Source organism: Diabrotica virgifera, chromosome 5, assembly GCF_917563875.1.
Source record: "Diabrotica virgifera virgifera chromosome 5, PGI_DIABVI_V3a".
In the NCBI taxonomy this organism is placed as follows: domain Eukaryota; kingdom Metazoa; phylum Arthropoda; class Insecta; order Coleoptera; family Chrysomelidae; genus Diabrotica; species Diabrotica virgifera.
This window is the reverse complement of record NC_065447.1, coordinates 65988776-66009255: the sequence shown is the minus strand read 5'-3', so window position 1 is coordinate 66009255 and position 20480 is coordinate 65988776. Positions and strand designations below refer to the sequence as shown.

The 20480-nt window shown below is 34.0% G+C and overlaps 1 protein-coding gene across 1 annotated transcript in view; it reads right to left on the bottom strand.

The window, feature by feature from the left end:
* Nucleotides 1–20480, bottom strand: part of LOC114325157 (uncharacterized) — a 111251-nt gene that overhangs the window by 51978 nt on the left and 38793 nt on the right. The window contains exons 8-9 of the mRNA XM_050651933.1: nt 15477–15563; nt 14601–14687 (exon numbers count right to left, since the gene is read on the bottom strand). Coding sequence (XP_050507890.1) covers nt 14601–14687; nt 15477–15563 — 174 coding nt within the window. The remainder of the gene's footprint in view (nt 1–14600; nt 14688–15476; nt 15564–20480) is intronic.

The window sequence follows — 20480 nt, the reverse complement described above, 5'->3', positions numbered from 1 at the left end:
TTTTAAATAAGTGCCCAGTCCATTTTAGTTTATTTTCATGGATTTTTCCTTTAATGATTTTACTTTTAATTATCTTCTAATATCTTCGCTACGTCTTTTATCGCTTCTCCTAGCTCCCACGACTATTCTTAAATACCTCATTTCGGCGGCTTGCAATCTCTTTTCTTGTTTGTCGTTCAATTATCAATTCTCTGCTTCATATGTAGTGATAGGTACGTAAACTCTTTTAAATATTATCATTTTGCTTTTCCTAGTTATTTCAATATTTAGCTTAACATCTTTCTTGGATATTGCCATTACTTTTGTTTTTCCATATTAATTATTAGATTGTAACTTTTTAATTCTGCCTCCCAGATTCTTATGTTCTCCTCCAGAGCTCTTTCAGTTCCTGCCACAATAACAATATCGTCTGCAAATACACAGGCTTCGATTTTTATTTGTTGTAGGTTTCTGTATCCTATGGTATATTTTTTTTTGGCCAGCACTTTTTAATTACTTCGTCTATTACACAGATAAACAGTAGGGGGCTCAATACCCCTCCTTGTCTGACTTCGTCGTTATTCGTAAATTTGCTGGAAATAAGATTGCCTGTTCTTACCTAATTTATGGTATTGCAATACAAACTCTGGATTGTGGTTATAAGTTCCATATCCACTTCCTTATTTGTCAAGCTTTGCCTTATTCCCTCTCTGCTCACCATGCCAGAAGCTTTTGTTATAACTAGGAATCCCAAATATACGGTTTCATCCTTTAGTATGGCTTTTTCGATGATCTGCTGTAGAGTGAAGATATGGTCCTGGATGCTATGTGCTGGCCTAAACCCACTTTGAATATCTGCTAATCTAGGCTCGACTAAATTCCGGAGCTTCCGCTCTAGGATAACTTCGTAGACTTTTAATGTTGAACAGAGCAACGATATGCCTCTGTAATTTCCACATTCTCTCGAATCTCCTTTTTTGTGTACAGGCAATATTATAGCCGTGTTCCGGTCACTTGGTATTTTTTTAGTTTTCCATGTTAGGTTTAACAGTTCATAAAGTTCCTTTTTGCCCAATTCTCCCAGATATTTCAACAACTCGACATCTAATCTATCTATACCTGCAGCTTTGCCTATGCTAAAAACTTCTTTTTTCGTTTTTTTAGGTGGGATCCAATCAATTTTAAAATTGCAAAAAATTCATAGGCATGGTTGAAGATTTTACAAAACATGTCTATTTTTTATAGATCCGTAGATAGGAAAAAAAGCGTATAACGTTTTTTAGGAGGGGGCTGGAGGTCTAATTTTTTATATTTTATGTATTTTATCAAACACTATGTTTTTAATTTTCTTCAGATTTTCCGTAAGGTTCGCCACCTTCAAACATTTTTTGTTTTTTGGAGATTTTTGTGGATTTTCCCTAGTTTATAGACTTCAAAATATATTAGATCAATGTTTTTTTCATAGGCTATATAAATTGAAAATATATATAAATTGAAGCAACTGAGTCCTTTAGAACATTTATCAATGGAAGAAACACGTAAAAACCGCCAAAATCTTCATAAAAACAGTTTTTTGGATTTTCGAAGGTACCGAATTTTTCGAAAAAATCTGAAAAAAAATTAAAAACATAGTGTTTGATGAAATACACGAAATAGAAAAAAATAGGCCTCCAGCCCCCTTAAAAAAAAATTAAGTCAATAAAATTGCTTTGAGGTTATGTACACTCAACCTACGGATTTATAAAAAATACACATGTTTTGTTGAAGTATTAATCATGCCTATGAATTTTTTGAAATTTGAAAATTGATTGGATCCCACTCAAAAAAATAAAAACGAAAAATTAAGTTTTTGATGGTGGGGGAAGGGAGAAGGGGTGGTGGGTTAAAATTACGCTGAGTCTTATTTTTTAATCACATAGAACTTAAAAGAATGAAAAAAATTGAATTCTGGGAGTGATAGAGGGTACCTTTTAATTTATTTATCCCGTCCATAAGTGGAAAGTTTGATGAGCCACTGTCGACGTATTATGTGCCACTAAAAAGTGACGGCACAGTGTTCATACGTTCTCTTTTAGGTTCTACTATCTAAGTTAAAGGATCTTATCGTGCCTAAAATGATTAGCAAATTTCACTTCTTATACCGGCTCCTAGTCTAGTATTGACTGTTAGTCCAGAGAAATAAGATTTTTCTCGTGACACATCCCCCTCCAGGCCGAAACCAAATTTTTTGAGTAGTATGGACATCTATATTAATAACCTTTATGTTTCCTGCAGCCGATTTTGATGATATACATAGTTATAAACAAATGAAGATCAAAAACGGTAAATTTTCGTCTATAACCAAAAAGTTCAATCAATCAGTCAAATCAATGTATACTCCCAGTTTTAATATATGGCTCTCAGACATGGACGTTTACAAAAGAGAATATGGAAAAAATAGCAAAGACAGAAAGAGCCATGGAAAGACAAATGCTGAACATTAAACTATCAGACAGGAAAAGAAACGAATGGATCCGTAACAAAACAAAAGTGAGAGATGTCTCTACCCAAGTAGCAAAGCTTAAATGGAAGTTCGCCGGACACACCCTACGGCAGAAGGATGAAAGATGGACTAAGATGATTATACATTGGAGACCGTGGAACCACAAACGAAAAAGGGGAAGGCCACAGATGCGATGGTCAGATGACCTGAAGAAACATACTGGGTCAAAATGGATGCAAATTGCTCAAGATAGAGAGGCATGGAAGAAGGAAGAGGAGGCCTATATCCAAGGATGGATGTTAAGGGCTGATTAAATAGAACCAAAAAGTTAAGCATTTTAAACAAATTTGAGAGTAAGAAACTCATAAATCGTCTAAAAAATTTTAATATGGCGTTCGCTGAATATGTCTATCCTTATTGGTTGCTTAGAAAATTGCAAGATAATTCATAAATTTTGAGTTTATATAAATATTCATAACTTATGTAAAAATTAACTTAGAGTCTTCTTGTTACACAAATTGCTGAGACTTCTGGTGCTTAAATTATATTTTAAATTTCAACGCAACTAGTCAAATAGTTTAAAAGTTATTTAATTTGTTTTTCGCAAATTAATATTTTTTGCAACACTATAAGTCAGAAAATTATGAGGTTAGAGTAAGACTTCTGACCGTTTATGGAAGAAGAATATTTATACTATTGACTTAATTAAAAAAATGACAAAAAATAATTTTAAACAGTGTAAAATTATTTTGCAAAAACACGTCGATTTTCTGTTCACTTAAAAACAATTAGAATAACTTTTTAACCGTTACCCGTAGAAAAGTTATTCTTTCATATTTGGAAAGACTGAATTTTTATACACATTTAAAAAGAAAAACAATTGTCCTAGGACAATTAGAGACGAAGTTAGCCCCCCCTTTTTTTAATTCACATGTTTTTGCGAAATAATTTTGCAGTATTTAGAATTATTTTTTGTCATTTTTTATTAATTAAATTAATATTATATATAAATTTTCTTCTTCCATAAACTATCCAAAGTATTAGTGTAACTTCATCATTTTCTGACTTATAGCGTTGCAAAAAAAATTAATTTGGAATAAACAAATTAAATAACTTTTAAATTATTTAACCAATTGCTTTGAAATTTGGGGTATAATTTAAGCACCAGAAGTCTCAGCATTCTGTGTAATAAAAACGTTCTAGGTTAATTTTTACATAAGTTATGAATATTTATAAAAACTCAAAATTTATGATTTAGTTTGCAATATGCTAAGCAACCAATAAGGATAGACATATTCAGCGAACGCCATATTGAAGTTTTTTATACGGTTTATGAGTTTCTCACTGTCTTTGTTTAAAATACTTAACTTTTTGGTTATAGACAAAAAAAGCGAAAATTTACCCTTTTTTGATCTTCATTTGTTTATAACTATTTATATCATCAAAATCGGCTGCAGAAACATATAGGTTATTAATATAAATGTTCATACTACTTAAAAAATTTGATTTCGGCCTGGAGGGGTTTGTGTCACCAACAGGATATTTCATTCCTTGTTTCTCTGAACTCTGTGACGCGTATCGAAAAGGAAATAGTGATATTATGATAGTTTTTGGTCTGAGGCACACGTTTTCAGAGACCTGGCACACAAGCTATGAGAACTTATGGCAAAAAATAATTTTAATTTTCTATTGATTTAAACGTTTTCAATTATTATAGTTAGACCACAATAGGTCTTAGTATGAGTAATTATAATAACTCAATAAATTAAACAGGATCTTAAAAGAATAATTGAAAAACTATATAATTCACTGAAGCATTTTTTTTAATTACAGATAACATGATTAGAAGGATTTTATGCTTAATAATTTTTCTTACTTTAATTCACTTGATAATTATGTAAGAACCTTATTTTTAATTAGAAATATTGATATTAATTAGATTATTATCGTAACCTTTATGATTTGTCATTGTTCCACAATTTTGGTTACACGTTCTCAATAATAGTTTAATGCAAATTAAGAAATAAAAATAAATTCATTAGCTTATAAACTTAACCGCAAAAGTTTTGCGCCACCAGAAATTATGCCAATTTCTATTTTCTATAAAAATTAATGTTTTTAATAATAAATAAATTCAAATTATTTATTTCCTTCTATTTATATATTTTGATTAAATAAAAAATATATATTACTAGTGATATTTAATTTAATTTTTAATTTTAAATAATATGTTAATTATTCATAATATTAGGATTATATTAAATAAAATATTTGAATTCTAAATGTAAGAATTTTATTTATTATATATACACTAAGCATCAAAATTAACGCGCCAGCTTAAAAATGAAACATATTTTATGTCTCGAATTTCCTAAACCTGTTGTCCGATTTTAGTGATTTTTTAATATGTTATAGCTTTGTTCTTCAGGAATATCGATGTAATAATATTGTTTCTAAACAGATAAGTTTCATTGTATACCGGGTGTAACAGTGTGTTTTTTCCTCAAAGTTTCGAACACCCTGTGGAATATTGTAGCGTATATAAGATAAAAGAATAAAAAACCGCCAAACGCCGTAAAAATGAGTGGCGCATACAATATTCCAGCTACAAAAGATCTGATATGAATATAACGTGGCGCGAAAATGTATTTTCATTTTGATACAAAACAAAATTCTAGTTTTATTTTAAAAGATTTTTCCATAATATTTGCTAAATTTGAAGTAAAACGCGCCACAAAAGAGTAACTTTGATACAGTTTGAATTTTGAAACCCTTTTGTGGCGCGTTTACTTCAAATTTAGCAAATATTATGGAAAAATCTTTTAAAATAAAACTAGAATTTTGTTTTGCATCAAAATGAAAATACATTTTCGCGCCACGTAATATTCATATCAGATCTTTTGTAGCTGGAATATTGTATGCGCCACTCATTTTTACGGCGTTTAGCGGTTTTTTATTCTTGTATCAGGAGTTTTTCAAAGTTTTTTATAAATTAAATTGAAGTTGAATGCAATGTTCCTCTATTACACGTTAAGGTTTATAAATGGTCACCTTTGTTGCATTATCTCCCAAATGATATAGTGTCAATCGAATGTAGGTACACTAGATTATTTTCTATTTGAAATAGATTGAAAAAAATATTGAGATGGCTGGTAAATGAAGTCGGATTGCCCGTTGCCAGATCAAATTTAGCGTCGTAACCACTACAACTACATAAACCATTTTGGGAATAACCGTTAATTGGATTATACTTCTGTAGCTTAATAACTTCTAAACGACTTAACCGATTTTAATCAGTAAATATGAGTTTGAAACCTATTAACCAGTAGTATCTGATGTATTTAAGGTCAAGTATGGTAACAGTAACAGTAGTTGGTAGAAAAATCTCCAATTTAAGATTTTCTGATGACACTACACTTATAGCAGCAAATGAGCAAGAAATGTTTGATCTTCTGCGAAAATTTGAGTACGAAAGCAATAAAGTTGGTCTGAAAATCAATAAAGCAAAAACAAAAATAATGGTGGTCGACAGATTGGACACTATTCAACTGACTAACATACTACGGGAATACCAGATAGTAAACACCTTTGTCTATCTCGGGTCTAGTATAACTAACGATGGTAACTGTGAAGCAGAAGTTCGGAGACGTATTGGTATGGCAAAAAATGCGATGAGTCGCCTAACTAAAGTTTGGAAAAGACAGATCTCTCTCTCAAAATATTAAGATGAGACTGGTGAATGCCCTTGTATTCTCAATATTTCTATACGGAGCCGAGACTTGGACTCTTCGCGCATGCGAGCGCCAAAAATTGATGCCTTTGAGATGTGGTGCTGGAGAAGAATGCTGCGCATACCTTGGACAGCTCATAGGACAAACGTTTCCATTCTAAACCAACTCAATATTAAAAAAGGCTGTCCACAATATGTCTGCAACGAATTCTGCAATTCTTTGGTCACGTGGTTCGCAGAGGTGACGACAGTTTGGAGAGATTAATTGTTTCTGGAAACGTTCCGGGGAGAAGATCAAGAGGACGATCACTAACTAGATGGTCAGACCAAATAAAGTATTCAGCTGGAAATTCATTTTGCGAGGCTCTTAGAGCAGCTGAAGATAGAGACCAATGGAGAAACATTGTTAGGAATATTGGAGGAAATCACGATCCTCAGTAACGGGGAAACGACAGGAGAGAGATGATAACTGAAGCTATTACATGAATTATTGAGCTTGAGAAACCGTTTTTCCCATAGGAAATGGATTTGATCATACTTATGAAGCATATAACTTAAAAATTCGAATTTTCCCGGATATGAGGTATACACCGTTAGATTCGTCTGGAGTCCTTCTACAAACGCTCAGTTATTGGCGCAATTCGTGGGTTGAAATTTTGAGTATTTGTCGAATAACCAAAACTTTCAAAGTTTAGTTTTTCAGTTTTTTGGCTATACTGAGCCGTGTGTATGTCTGATCCTGACGGCTTAAACACTATTTGAAATCTTAACTCAACACAATTAATTTAATGTATTTGCGGTTCTCCTGTCTCTTCTTGGTCCGAAGATATATATCCCCAAAAAATATGCTGTTTTGTACCTACCAAGTCCTGTAGCTGGCTTATGGGTGGTCAAAAGTCACAAACTACACCGGTTCTAATTCGGCCCTGACCCCCTCTTCAAACACAGAAAAAAAAATTCAAATCAGTTTAACTTTTAAACACACATACATACATACGAGTACATACATATCAACAAATATTTTCCAGTTTTTAAATAAAAATTGAGTCATAATTCTGAGCTCGGTAACTTTTGAATGGTATAACCGATTTTCAAAATTAAACATGCGTTGGAAAGGTAATGATCAGTACTATCAGAAGCCGCAAAGGCCGGACTTAAATTATTGAAGTTTTTTGGAGTATTGGGGACGAGAACGAAAAACAGACCCTATATATGAAGGGCCGTAAAATCCACACCCTTGAACCGAAATGGATGGTTGACATATGAATGGGTGAGTCTGTTCCTGAACTTTAAGATGGAAGTTGGTCTAATTTTCAATTCAGTCAGATTTAAAAAATCGAAAATTTCGTGTATATATAGTGTCGCATGTAGGGGGGTTTGGGTGTGCGCCACTGGCGAGAACTGCCGTACTCTGGTAATTGAAATTAAAAATCAACTGTAGCATTAGGCTTTCTTAACATTCTGATTGTTGATTCATTCGCTTACGTTGGATAATAAAAAAGTTACGTACTTTAACAACTAGCAATGTTCTTCATCAATATAGGGTGTTTCTAAATAAGTGCGACAAAATATAAGGAGAATTCTGCATGAAAAAATAATGATCGTTTGCTTTATAAACTGACGATTCTTAGAAACTGACGATTTATTTATTGCTCTAAGACCGGTTGAGATATGCAAATGAAATTTGGTTGGTTTCAAGAGGTAGTTATTGCGCATTTTTTGGAATACAATTAAGAATTTTATATTCACCATTGGCGTGCATACGGGTAATAAGACCCGTATGCACGCCAGTAGTGAATATAAAAGTCTTAATTTTATGTCACAAAATGCGCAATAACTACCTCTTAAAACTTGCTAAAATTCATTTGCATATACCTCTACCGGTTTTAGAGCAATAAATAAATCATCAGTTTGTCAGAAAAAAATCAATATCCTGTATTTCGGAAACGAAGCATTTGCGGACCTATGTTTATAAAGCAAACGGTCATTGTTCTTTCATGCAAAATTACCCCTTCAAATTTGTCGCACTTATTTAGAAACACCCTGTATTGATGAAGAACGTTGATAGTTGTTAAAGTACCTAACTTTTTGATTATCCAACATAAGCGAATGAGTCAAAAAGCAAAATGTTAAAAAAGCCCAAGGCTAAAGTGGAGCTTTAATTTCAATATTTTATACAGGGTGTTTGGTAAAGAATGGGCGATAGCTTAACCTCAGGTTCCTGAGGTTAAAATAGGCCGATTTAAGCTAACTTACCTTAGTACAAAGTTTATAATAACCGAGATACAGGGTGTCAAAGTTAAACTTTTTTTTGTTTATTATTGAATATTTCCTGACAGGTATGAGATAACAACATGAAATTTGGTATTTGGTTTTTTTGGGTTGAGAAAACTAAATTTCCTACCAAAAATTATGTATTGCCCAGAGGGCGCCACATACGCATTTCAGCACTCATTTATTACGTTCAATTTTTTTTATCCCTCACTCTGTATAATTTTGACATTAAAATTTTTATTCTCCTATTAGTTTTACTTAAAAAAGGTATACTTCTTTCATCTCCCTAAACTCAACCGTTTTCGAGATAAACGCATTTTAAATCTGCGATACACCATCATTTTTAGCATAATATCATTGTAGTTACACCCGAAAAATAACTTAAAACCATAATAAGTGTGCCAGTTCTTAAATTTATGTCATTGCATCGCAAATTCCATTGAAAAAAAATTGCAATAAATTTTTGGATAATTTTATGGTTTTAAGTTATTTTTCTGGTGTAACTACAATGATATTATGCTAAAAATTATGTTGAACTGCAGATTTAAAATGCATTTATCTCGTAAACGGTTGAGTTTAGGAAGATGAAAGAGATATACCTTTTTTAAGTAAAACTAATAGGGGAATAAAAATTTTAATGTTAAAATTATACGGAGTGACGGATAAAAAAAATTGAACGTATTAAATGAGCGCTGAAAGGCGTATGTGGCGCCCTCTGGGCAACACGTAACTTTTGGTAGGGAATTTAATTTTCTCGTCCCGAAAAACCCCCACGTACCAAATTTCGTGTGGATATCTCATGTCTGTCAGGAAATATTCAATAATAAATAAAAAAAAAGTTTAACTTTGACACCCTGTATTTCGGTTACTATCAACTTTTTTACTAAGATAAGTAAGCTTAAATCGGCCTATTTTAACCTCAGGAACCTGAGGTTAAGCTATGGCCCATTCTCTACCAAACACCCTGTATCCGCTAGCATATTCCACAGGGTGTTCCAAACTTTGAGGAAAAAACACACTATCATTGTTACACCCGGCATGCAATGACCCTTATCTGTTTAGCAAAAATACTATTACATCGATATTCTTGAAGAGAAAAGCTATAATGCTTTAAAATAATCACTAAAATCAGACAATAGGTTTAGGAAATATGAGACATCAAAAATGTCCCATTTTTAAGGTGGTCCGTTAATTTTGATGCTTAGTGTATAAGGAAACAAGGAGTCGGTCTATAAAATATTATCCAGATTTAGCCATACGGCTCACACTCCCTCTGAGGGGAAAATTGACTCATCCCAGATACCTACGGTATCAAAAGGATTGAGCTCTGGTGGGGCTCTTTCCGTGTTATCGAGCCCTAGGTAACTTGGAATGCAGGTGTATCTCCCAAAAATTTTCTTACACTTCTGGCCGTCGCAAGTAGTACAGCTTTCTGCATGGTCTTATAAATATGTTCATTGAGACCCAGCTTTTTTATGCTTTCGAGGAGGGTCTTCGGAATGACTCCAGTAGTAGACATAACAATAGGTATCGTCTGGGTACTTTGCATTCTCCATTGTCTCCGTATTTGAATTTCCAAATCTCTATACTTGGCGATCTTTTCAGTAAATTTACTACGTAGATTATTGTTGTTAGGCATCGCCACATCAATTAGTGTTGTTTGTCTTGTTAATTTATTAACTAGTATGAGATCTGGTCTATTATGTGCCACTGTTTGGTCTATGAGCACACTGCGGTCCCAGTATAGCTTGTAGTTGCCATCCTCAAGCATACTCTCAGGAACGTATTGATAATATGGGAGATGGTCCGTTTGGAGAAGTCCCAGCTTGTTAGCTATCTCTTGATGAAGGATTTTCCCACTGCGTCATGCCGTTCCTTGTATTCAGTTGCAGCAAATGCCTGGCAGCCCCCTGTAATATGTTGGATGGTTTCTTGGGCTTGACATCCATATCGGCATCTGTCGTTTTGAACCTGAGGGTCTTTGACGATATATTTCAGGTAATTTCTGGTTGGTATAACCTGATCCTGAATGGCCAGTAATGAACCCTCCGTTTCAGGGAACATCTTTCCTGATGTCAACCAATAGTTCGACGCTGTATTGTCGACATAGTCTTGGCTAACCTCATTGGGATGTCGCCCGTGCAGAGGTCCATCCAGGTGCGCAGTTTTTCGTCCTTAGTAAGGTGGTTTATGCGCATTTCTGGTTCCCTCAGTTTGATCGGTGTTGTGTCATCTACTGCGCAAATTGCGCGGTGTAGAGTAGATGTCTCAGCCTGCATCTGAAAATAAGTTCTTAAATTAGCAATCTGTTTATCTAATTGCTCACCTATATCCATAAGTCCTCTTCCTCCTAAATACCGGGGTAATGTCGTTCGTTCTACTGCACTTTTAGGGTGGTGTTTTTGTGCCTTTGTGAGGTGTGTTCGTACTTTTCGCTGAAGATTTTCTATATCCGTTTTTGTCCACTTAACAATACCAAATGAATAGCTAAGCGCGGAACAAGCGTAGGTGTTCAGTGCCTTAAACAAATTTTTACTGTTAAGCTGAGAACGAAGCAGTTGTTTTACCCTTCTTATAAACTCAGTTGTTATCTCAGTTTTCATTTGCTTATGGTCAATTTTCCGCGCCTGCTTTACTCCAAGATATTTGTACATATCGTTATCGCCCATGGCCTCGATGTTCTGGCTATTTTGCATATCGAATCCACCGGGCTGTACCTTTCCTCTGACTATATTCAAAACACGACACTTGTCTAGACCGAACTGCACACTAATATCATTAGAGAATGTTTCTACAGTTTTTAGCATCTCTTTTAGGTGTTCTCGAGTGGAAGCCATTAATTTCAAATCATCCATATTCAACAGATGATTGAGCTTCGCTACTACAGTATTATTGCTTTTAATGCTAAAACCTGAGTCAGTGGAGTTTAATAGTTGGGAAAGGGGGTTCAAAGCTAAACAGAACCACAGTGGACTCAACGAGTCTCCTTGAAACAGGCCCCGGTTGATTGCGATATTTTCGGTTTCGATATTGTTTTCACCAGGTATTTGGAGGTGAATTTTAGTCTTCCAATCTCTCATTATATGCCTTAAAAAGGTCACTATGTTATCATCGACTTTGTATATTTTCAATATATCTATTAGCCATTCATGCGGTACTGAATCAAAGGCCTTTTTATAGTCAATAAAAGCAGTAAAAAGGTTCCTTTTTTTAGTGAATGCCTGGTTAGAAATGACTGAGTCGATGATAAGCTGTTCTTTGCAACCCATGGAACCCTTAGCGCATCCTTTCTGTTGAGGCTCTATGATATTGTGTAGAGCACAGTGTTGGTAGATACGCCGGGTTACACAGGATGTGACCAATTTATACAAAGTTGGAAGACAAGTAATTGGGCGGTACTTGGATGGATCTTGGGTGTTATTTTGATCCTTGGGTATTAAATAAGTAGTTCCCTGCGTTAGAAATGATGGTAATTCCTGCGGATTAGAAATAACATGATTAATTAATGTTGATAAGCACTCATGAATACTCCAAAACTTTTTAAGCCAAAAGTTCTGAACTCCGTCTGGTCCAGGAGATTTCCAGTTATGAAGCTCTTTGATGACATTTGAGACTTCTTCAGTCGTGAATGGTTCGTAGTTAGCAGTGACGTAGTGGTGACAGTTGTGCGTCGTATCTTCTATCCAGCCAGCATTGTTGTTAAGATCAGCTGGTGTGGAAAGTTGATTTCCCCAAAACTCATGATTTTCTTCTTGGCTTGGGTAAGACTTGTCGACACTTTCTACGGTGGAATTGAGTTTTCGGTAAAACGCCTTCTCAGAGTTCTCAAAAAGTTCTCAAAAAATATTATATTATTATTAGAAGTTATGACACATTAAACAATTTAATTAAATTGGAAAATAAAACAATTTACTTATAGTCCAAGTAATGAAGCTTAAAATAGGACAAAACCTCGCAATTTTTACAGAATTGGATCGATTTGCTTGAAAATTTGAGAGTAAGTAGTGGATAGTCCAAGGATCAAAATCTATATCATGCCAAAAGGCGCTTTTACCATGGGGGTGGTTGACACCCCATCTCGGGGGTGAAAATGTTTATTATATTTTGACCGCAACAGTTGATAAAAATATTCATTATAGGGAAAAAACGTTCTATACATTTTTTTGATAAAATTAATAGTTCTCGATTTATTAGCTGTCGAATGTGTGAGCTTTATATCGAAAAAATCAATGTTTTTAATCAGTTTTCTGCTAATAACTCAGTTTTAGTTTTATCAAAACAACTTTACTTAACAAAAATGTACCTTTTGAAAAAATAAACAAAACCGTTTTTTGGTTTTCTTTAAGACCAATAGTAATCGAGCTATACTTTAATATATGTTGGCTCTTCTTTGTCAAATGCTAAATATTGTAGTTTCTAAGTTAAAGGACGGGAAAACTATGCATTTTTCGAGGATAACTTGTTGAAACTAATTTGAACTATTTAAAAATATGTATCTCCAGAAATAAAAAAGAATCTCTAGCTAAAAAATTAAGTGACTTATAATGAAAAGAATGTCAGTCTCTATATTTTTCAGCAAAAAACTGATCGTAAACAACCCCCTAATCCCCACCCTAATTAAAATTTGTTATTGACCTGATTTGGTTGTATTGATTTGTGTATTGTTAATAGGTTCTAGAAGTTTGATCGGCTTATAGTGAATAGTTTAAAAAAAAATGGAGTTAAAAGCGAATAACGAGTTTTTGTAGTTTGGTAAAAAATTCCCTTTTCTTCAGAATAGAAAGATTAGCATCAGAGATACGAAAAAAATATTTCAAAATAAAATTGTAGCTTATTTAATTCCCAAAAACTTGGTTTGCAAACATTTTTTACGGCAAAAATTGAGTGAGCTGTTGACAATTAAAACTTGTATTATCATGCAAAAACCACCTTTACCAACTCTTTCAATGCCACCTCTTTTTGTGACTGAGAATTTTAAAATATTTTGTATTAATATCCTTATAGATCTTGTAAAAACCTACAAAATTCTTTTTTAAAGAACTGTCTAAGATAAACAATAAAAAAGTTACAGTTAAAAAATCAATAAATTTTTTGGAAAAATAAGTACAAATCCAATTGGAAGCATAATAATGTAAGTTAGTGGTGTTTTTAGTCATTGGCCTTATTTATTCTTCTTTAATTATGTATTATTAATAGATTCTAGAAGTTTTACTGGTTTAGAATGATTAGTTTTTAAAAAACTGAAGTTTAAAGCGGATAACGAATGTTTGCAATTTGGTAAAAATGCCATTTCCTTGGGAATAGAAAGATTAGCATCAGAGATTCGAAAAAATGTTTTAATATGAAATTGTAGGTAATTCGAATTAGTAGGTGCGAATAAATTAAAAACTATTAATTTTATCAAAAAAATGTATAGAACGTTTTTTGCTTTTAATTATTGTTTTTATTAACTTTTGCGGTCAAAATATAATAAAAAAGTTCAACCCCCGAGACGGGAAGTCAACCACCCCCATGGTAAAAGCGCCTGTCAGCATCATATAGATTTTCATTCATGGACTATCCACTACTTATTCTCAAATTTTCAAGCAAATTGATCCATTCTGTAAAAATTGCGAGGTGAAAAGCTTTGGTTCCTGGACTATTATACCGAATTAATTAATTAGATGTTCAAAATGGTGTCCATGACAGAAAAAATGACATATTAGCAAACCATAGGCGTTACGTTTAATTTTTAAGGGACGTTGTACTTTAAATGAATGAAGACTTCTTCGCAAAGACGGTGCAAATATCTAAAAATAATCGTGGACAATCATTATGTCTGAATACTCAATGCATATGCATTTCTAATGATGTGCCGCACAAGGTATATTCTCTATTTAAAAACAAGGGGTTGGGGATGTGGAAGGGAGGGGATTGACAAATGATATATTATGGATGTATCTTAAATGTGTCATTCTTAGTTCAAAAATCGACCTGTTTCCTCATTCCCTTAAAATCTAATAAATACTGCAAATATCGAGGTGGACTGTTTTTACTTGTCCACCCTGTATTTAATCATCATTTTTTTGCGTCTGTTAATTTATATTAAATTATTTCTAGAAAAACTGTTTACGTTAATTAAATTTCGATTCTTACCGATGTAGTAGGATCTATCGTTGTGGTTTCAGTGGTTTCAATTTTAGTTACATTTTTTGTTCCTTTACTTTCTTCATTTGCAGTTACCTAAAATTATTTAGAAAAATTGTTGAACATAAAGTGTTATGGTATACCTATAAACGGCATATTGATTTTAAGCATTATATTTATTGTGAAATACAATATAGGGTGATCAACGTTTATGACAAATTCCGTTATACATAAGATATCTGTTATTATAGGATCCCACAAAAAGTTATTCAAACAATAGGAGGCAGGTTCCATAATAGTTAATGTACCGCATTATAGATTTTTGACTGATCGCAAGTTGAATTTTAACCTGAGATACAAGATGCTAAAGTGTTACGTTTGGCATGTTCTTTTGTACGGAATGGAAGAACGGACGTTAAAGGCCAGCTCGATTTACAAACTTGAAGTCGTTTAAATGTGGTGCCTGTGCTGAATGATAACTAAAATTGAGGGACAATACAGTCCTGTACCATAGAGGGCACAGGATAACACTCAATGTCCTGTCTCTAATATATTGAGTCCGTAAAGCGCTCGAGTCCGTTGTGTATGGTCAAATCCTTAATGCAGAGTCCGTAACATTTTCGTCCGTCCGTCCTTAATGCAGAGTCCGTATTTCTGATCTTGTTACGGTTTTTCTTGAAATACGATTAACATTTTTTAAACACCCTTTATAACATAAATCAACTTTGCATTCTTGTACTGAGGAAATTAAGCGGATTTTAAATTTAAAATGAAAGACCATGTATATTTCTTAATATTTTACAAATGTCAAGTTTTCAGGTACCTACCCCTTAATTGTAAATAACTTTTTCGTCCCTAAACTTAATCACCCTGTATATGTCTTACCGCCGTAGTTCCTTTAACATTCTTGTCAGTTGTGGTTTCGATTTTAACAATATTTTCTGTGACCTTACTTTCTTTAATTGGAATCGCCTGAAATTATTTAAGATGAAAATTATTTCATTCATGGTTTCACTAGGTGCATATATTATTATGTTCATTTTATGGACAACTATATATTAATGAACAGTCTTTACATGATAATAAAATTAAAACTCCTAATAGTATGTTAGATACATGAATACCTAATTAGACCGGTCAGTATCGTCGCCCCCGCTAGCGAAATTATTCCGATTCGATTTTTTTGCACAAACGTACTCAAAAAGAGGTCTTTATAACATATCCACAGGGTGCCGTGGTCGAAAAATTGATTAAACAATTTTTTTTAAACAAATTCACAAAAATAATTTTTTCATTTCGAACAAAATTTTTTTAGATAAATTGGCTTATTCTCAGCAAAAAAGGTCTCCCGTTATTTTTCTCTAAAATTGATTGTTGTCGAGTTATATGCGATTAAAAATTTGAAAAATGCAAAAATGGCCATTTTCAAGGCTTAATAACTCGATTAAACATTATTATTATGAAATTCAAAAAGTCACCAAATCAAGTTTCAAATCCCTTCTTTAAGGTCCTGAAGAGATTTTTGTCATTGTTTTATTAGAAAGCTGTTATTTTTAATTATTAACAATTAGCGCTATAGTCCAGGATACATCGTCGCCCCCGTTAGTGAAATTAGTCCGATTCCTTTTTTTGCAGAAACTTACTCAAAACGAGGTCCTTATAACATATCCACAGGGTACCGGGCGGTGCCGTGGTCGAAAAATTGTTTAAACAATTTTTTTTAAACAAATTCACAAAAATAATTTTTTTATTGCAAACGATTATTTTTAGATAATTTGGGTTATTCTGAGCAAAAAAGTCTCTTGTGATTTTTCTATAAAATTGATTGTTGTCGAGTTATATGGCCATTCTCGCATTTTTCAAATTATAAATCGCGTATAATTCGACAACAATCCATTTTAGAAAAAAATCACAAGAGACATTCTTTGCTCAGAATGTCCCAAATTATCTAAAAAAAATTTGTACGAAGTAAAAAAATTATTTTTTTCTATGGATGCTATACAATGTGCAACTTCTCTCACTACTTACATACATTCAAAACGAAAAATTTCTCAGGGTGTGAGAAAAGTCGGCCATTGCAGTGAGAAATATTTTTTCTCACGGGTTCCATACGTAGAATCGCGGTTTCCATGGTAACATGCACAATACAAACACAAATATATTTGTCAAATAAAATGGGTCAAATCAAAACTTACGAGGAATTACCTTTCAAAGCTGTTCAAATATAACTGGTAACTATAATTTTAAATAAATAAAAGTATATAAATATTAAGAATATTAAATACCTACATATGTATATAATATGTTTTTTGTTTCAATTTTGGCATATAATCTACATAATAGCACATAAATTATTCAATTTTGAAGATTGAACTCTTGGCAAAAACGCACCTATAGAAAAAAAAACAGTGTACAACACGTGAGAAAACGACATGTTTCTCCCTCGCTTGATTTGCGGCACTCGCCTCGTACTGCGCTCGTGAGAAATATGTCTTTTTATCTCTTGTTGTACAATATACTATTGTGAATTTGTTTAAAAAAAATTGTTTAAACAATTTTTCGACCGCGTCACCGCCCGGCACCCTGTGGATATGTTATAAGTACCTCGTTTTGAGTAAGTTTCTGCAAAAAAATGGAATCGGAATAATTTCACTAACGGGGGAGACGATAAATCCTGGACTATAGCGCTAATTGTTAATAATTAAAAATAACAGCTTTCTAATAAAATAATGACAAAAATCTCTTCAGGACCTTGAAGAAGGGATTTGAAACTTGATTTGTTGACTTTTTGAATTTTATAATAATAATGTTTCATCGAGTTATTAAGCCTTGAAAATGGCTATTTTCGCATTTTTCAAATTTTTAATCGCATATAACTCGACAAAAATCAATGTTAGGAAAAACCGACAGGAGACCTTTTTGCTCAGAATAAGCCAATTTATCTAAAAAAAGTTTGTTCGAAATGAAAAAATTATTTTTGTGAATTTGTTTAAAAAAATTTGTTTAAACTATTTTTCGACCAAGGCACCGCCCGGCACCCTGTGGATATGTTATAAGGACCTCTTTTTAAGTAAGTTTGTGCAAAAAAATCGAATCGGATAATTTCGCTAGCGGGGGCGACGATACTGCTCGGTCTAAATGCATAAGATACGACACAATAAAATTTATGAAAAGTGATTTAAAATTCCTCACAGTTGTTTAAGCTAAATTGCACAACACAATTAAAAAAGCCTAAGAAATTAATTTAAAAATTTGTTCTAATAATATCGGATATTTTGATATAAGGGTGCTCGCAAACACAGCCACTTGTGGTCGCCGCCATAGCTTGTCGCTCGAAGTCTACCGGGAACGCAGTGTGTGAGCCGGGTCCATTTAAAATACATGCAAGCCTCAGTCAGCAGCGTGTAGCAGCCACCAGTGGTGACCACAAGTGGCTGTGTTTGCGAGCGCCCTAAATGGTTTTTATTGTCTTTCGAGGTAATTACCGGTAACGCAGTATGTGCGCCGAGTTCATTTAAAATACATACACACCGCATGCTGACTTAGGTTTGTATGTATTTTAAATGGACTCGGCGCACACACTACGTTCCCGGTAGTCTTGAAGCACCAAGATATGGCGATGCCCGGTTCTCGCTACTTGAAGTCGGTGGCGACCACAAGTCGCTGTGTTTGCGAGCGCCCTTAGATAGAGAAAATATGCCAATCAAATGTTTTCTAAAGTTGCTTAAACCTTTTCCCGTTCACTACTTTCACAAAACGAATACACTTTTTGTAATGGTTTCTAAATTTCACCTAAAATAAAATGACAAATGAGGATATACAACAGTTTGAAAATATTCGCAAAAAAGGCCCTTGTAGAAAAACAAACAACCTGAACCCCAAACAAGAAGCACACGCATTTCCGTACAAGGTGGCACTACTGATTTCGGTCTTTTTTTCATGTTTAATTAGGGCCAACTAGTTTGACTATCGAACCAGTTGCTAGAGATTTTTTGTTTTTCAAAATTTCAAAATATTACGGTGGCAGGTAGTGGAGTTGATGAACTGATGATGGGACAAAGAGGAATATTACTTTTGCGAATTTTTGGTAAATTTTGGAAATATCGAGTTCACTTGTTTTGCTACATTAGCGTATGTTGTTATGTATTTAAGTATTCCTGGTTTTGTTATATAAAATGGAGGCGTGGACAATAACCGCAACATTAATGAAAAAAGTAGAGGCTTTCGAAACGTGGGATTACCGACGTATATTACGTATGTCCTGGACCGATCACGTGACCAACGAAGAGATACTACGCCGGATAAGTAAGGAGAGAGAGATAGGAATAACCATAAAGAAAAGAAAGGTGGAATACTTGGGTAATGTTATGAGGCACAGTAAATATAGTGTAGTTTAGCTAATTATCCAAGAGAAAATAGAGTGCGTAAGTGCTCCAGGCAGGAGGAGACACTCGTGGTTTCAAAACGTGTGGAAATGGTTCGGATTGTCATCTACCGAACTATTCAGATCTGCCGTAAACAAAGTCAGAATAGCCGTGTTAATTGCCAATGTTCAGAATGGGCACGAAGAAGAAGCCTTTATCTCATTTATCGATTTAAAATTTCTAATAATAGTCGAAGCAATAAAGCACTGAACCTCAAAAAAAAACGACAAGACGGATCTTAATAATTCTTTTTGCATTCGATTCGTGAATGCGCCAGGAAACTTTGTGAACTGGAGCCATGATATAATATTGAAAAACTGCATACAAAAAATGCATTCTTAAAGTGCATCTCAAGCAGACAATAAAAAAAATTCAGAACTCGTCAATTATTATCGGCGGAAATGAGTTTAATTTTGTTACTCGGGGTTTTTGGGGTCGCTGAAAACGAATATGACGTCAAAAGTGATCTCTGGAGTACCTGGTGCCCAAGGTACCTACTGTGTACCTCCTCTTGTGGAGTTTTCGGCAAATTTATTAAAAATTAGTCCAAAATCATTACTCGAGGGGTTTGGGGCCGCTAACGACGAATATGACATCGGAAGTAATTTCTGGAGCACCTGGTGCACCGGGTACCTACTGTTTACCTAGTCTTGTGGAGTTTTCGGCAAAAAATTTATTAAAAAATTAGTCACAAATAATTACTCGGGTGTTTTGGGGTCGCTAACGACGAATATGACATCGGAAGCGATCTCCGGAATACCTCATGCCCAGGGTATCAAATTCTTATGGAGTTTTCGGCAAATTCATTAAAAAATTAGCCAAAAATCATTACTCGGGGTTTCTTTGGGTCGCTGACGACGGATATGACATCGGAAGTGCTCTACGGGGTACTTAATGCCCAAGGTACCTATTGTTTACGTCGTAACTAATGATGTTTGACTAATGTTTTAATGAATTTGCCGAAAACTCCGGAAAACGAGGTAAACAGTAGGTACCCTAGGTACCAGGTACTCCGTAGATCACTTCCGATGTCATATTCGTCGTCAGCGACCCAAAAAACCCCCACGTAATGATTTTTGGCTAATTTTTTAATGAATTTGCCGACAACTTCATATGAGGTAGGTACCCTGGGCACCAGGTATTCCGGAGATCGTTTCCGATGTCATATTCGTCGTTAGCGACCCCAAAAATCCCCGAGTAATTATTTTTGACTAATTTTTTAATATTTTTTTTGCCGAACACTCCACAAGGGAGCTAAACAGTAGGTACCCTGGGCACCAAGTACTCCGAACATCACTTCCGATGTCATATTCGTCGTTAGCGGCCCCAAAAATTCCCGAGTAAAGATTTTTGACTAATTTTTTAATGAATTTTAATGACGAGGCAAACAGTAGGTACCCTTGGCAACAGGTACTCCTGGAGATCACTTTTGACGTCATATTTGTTTTCAGCGACCCCACGAGTA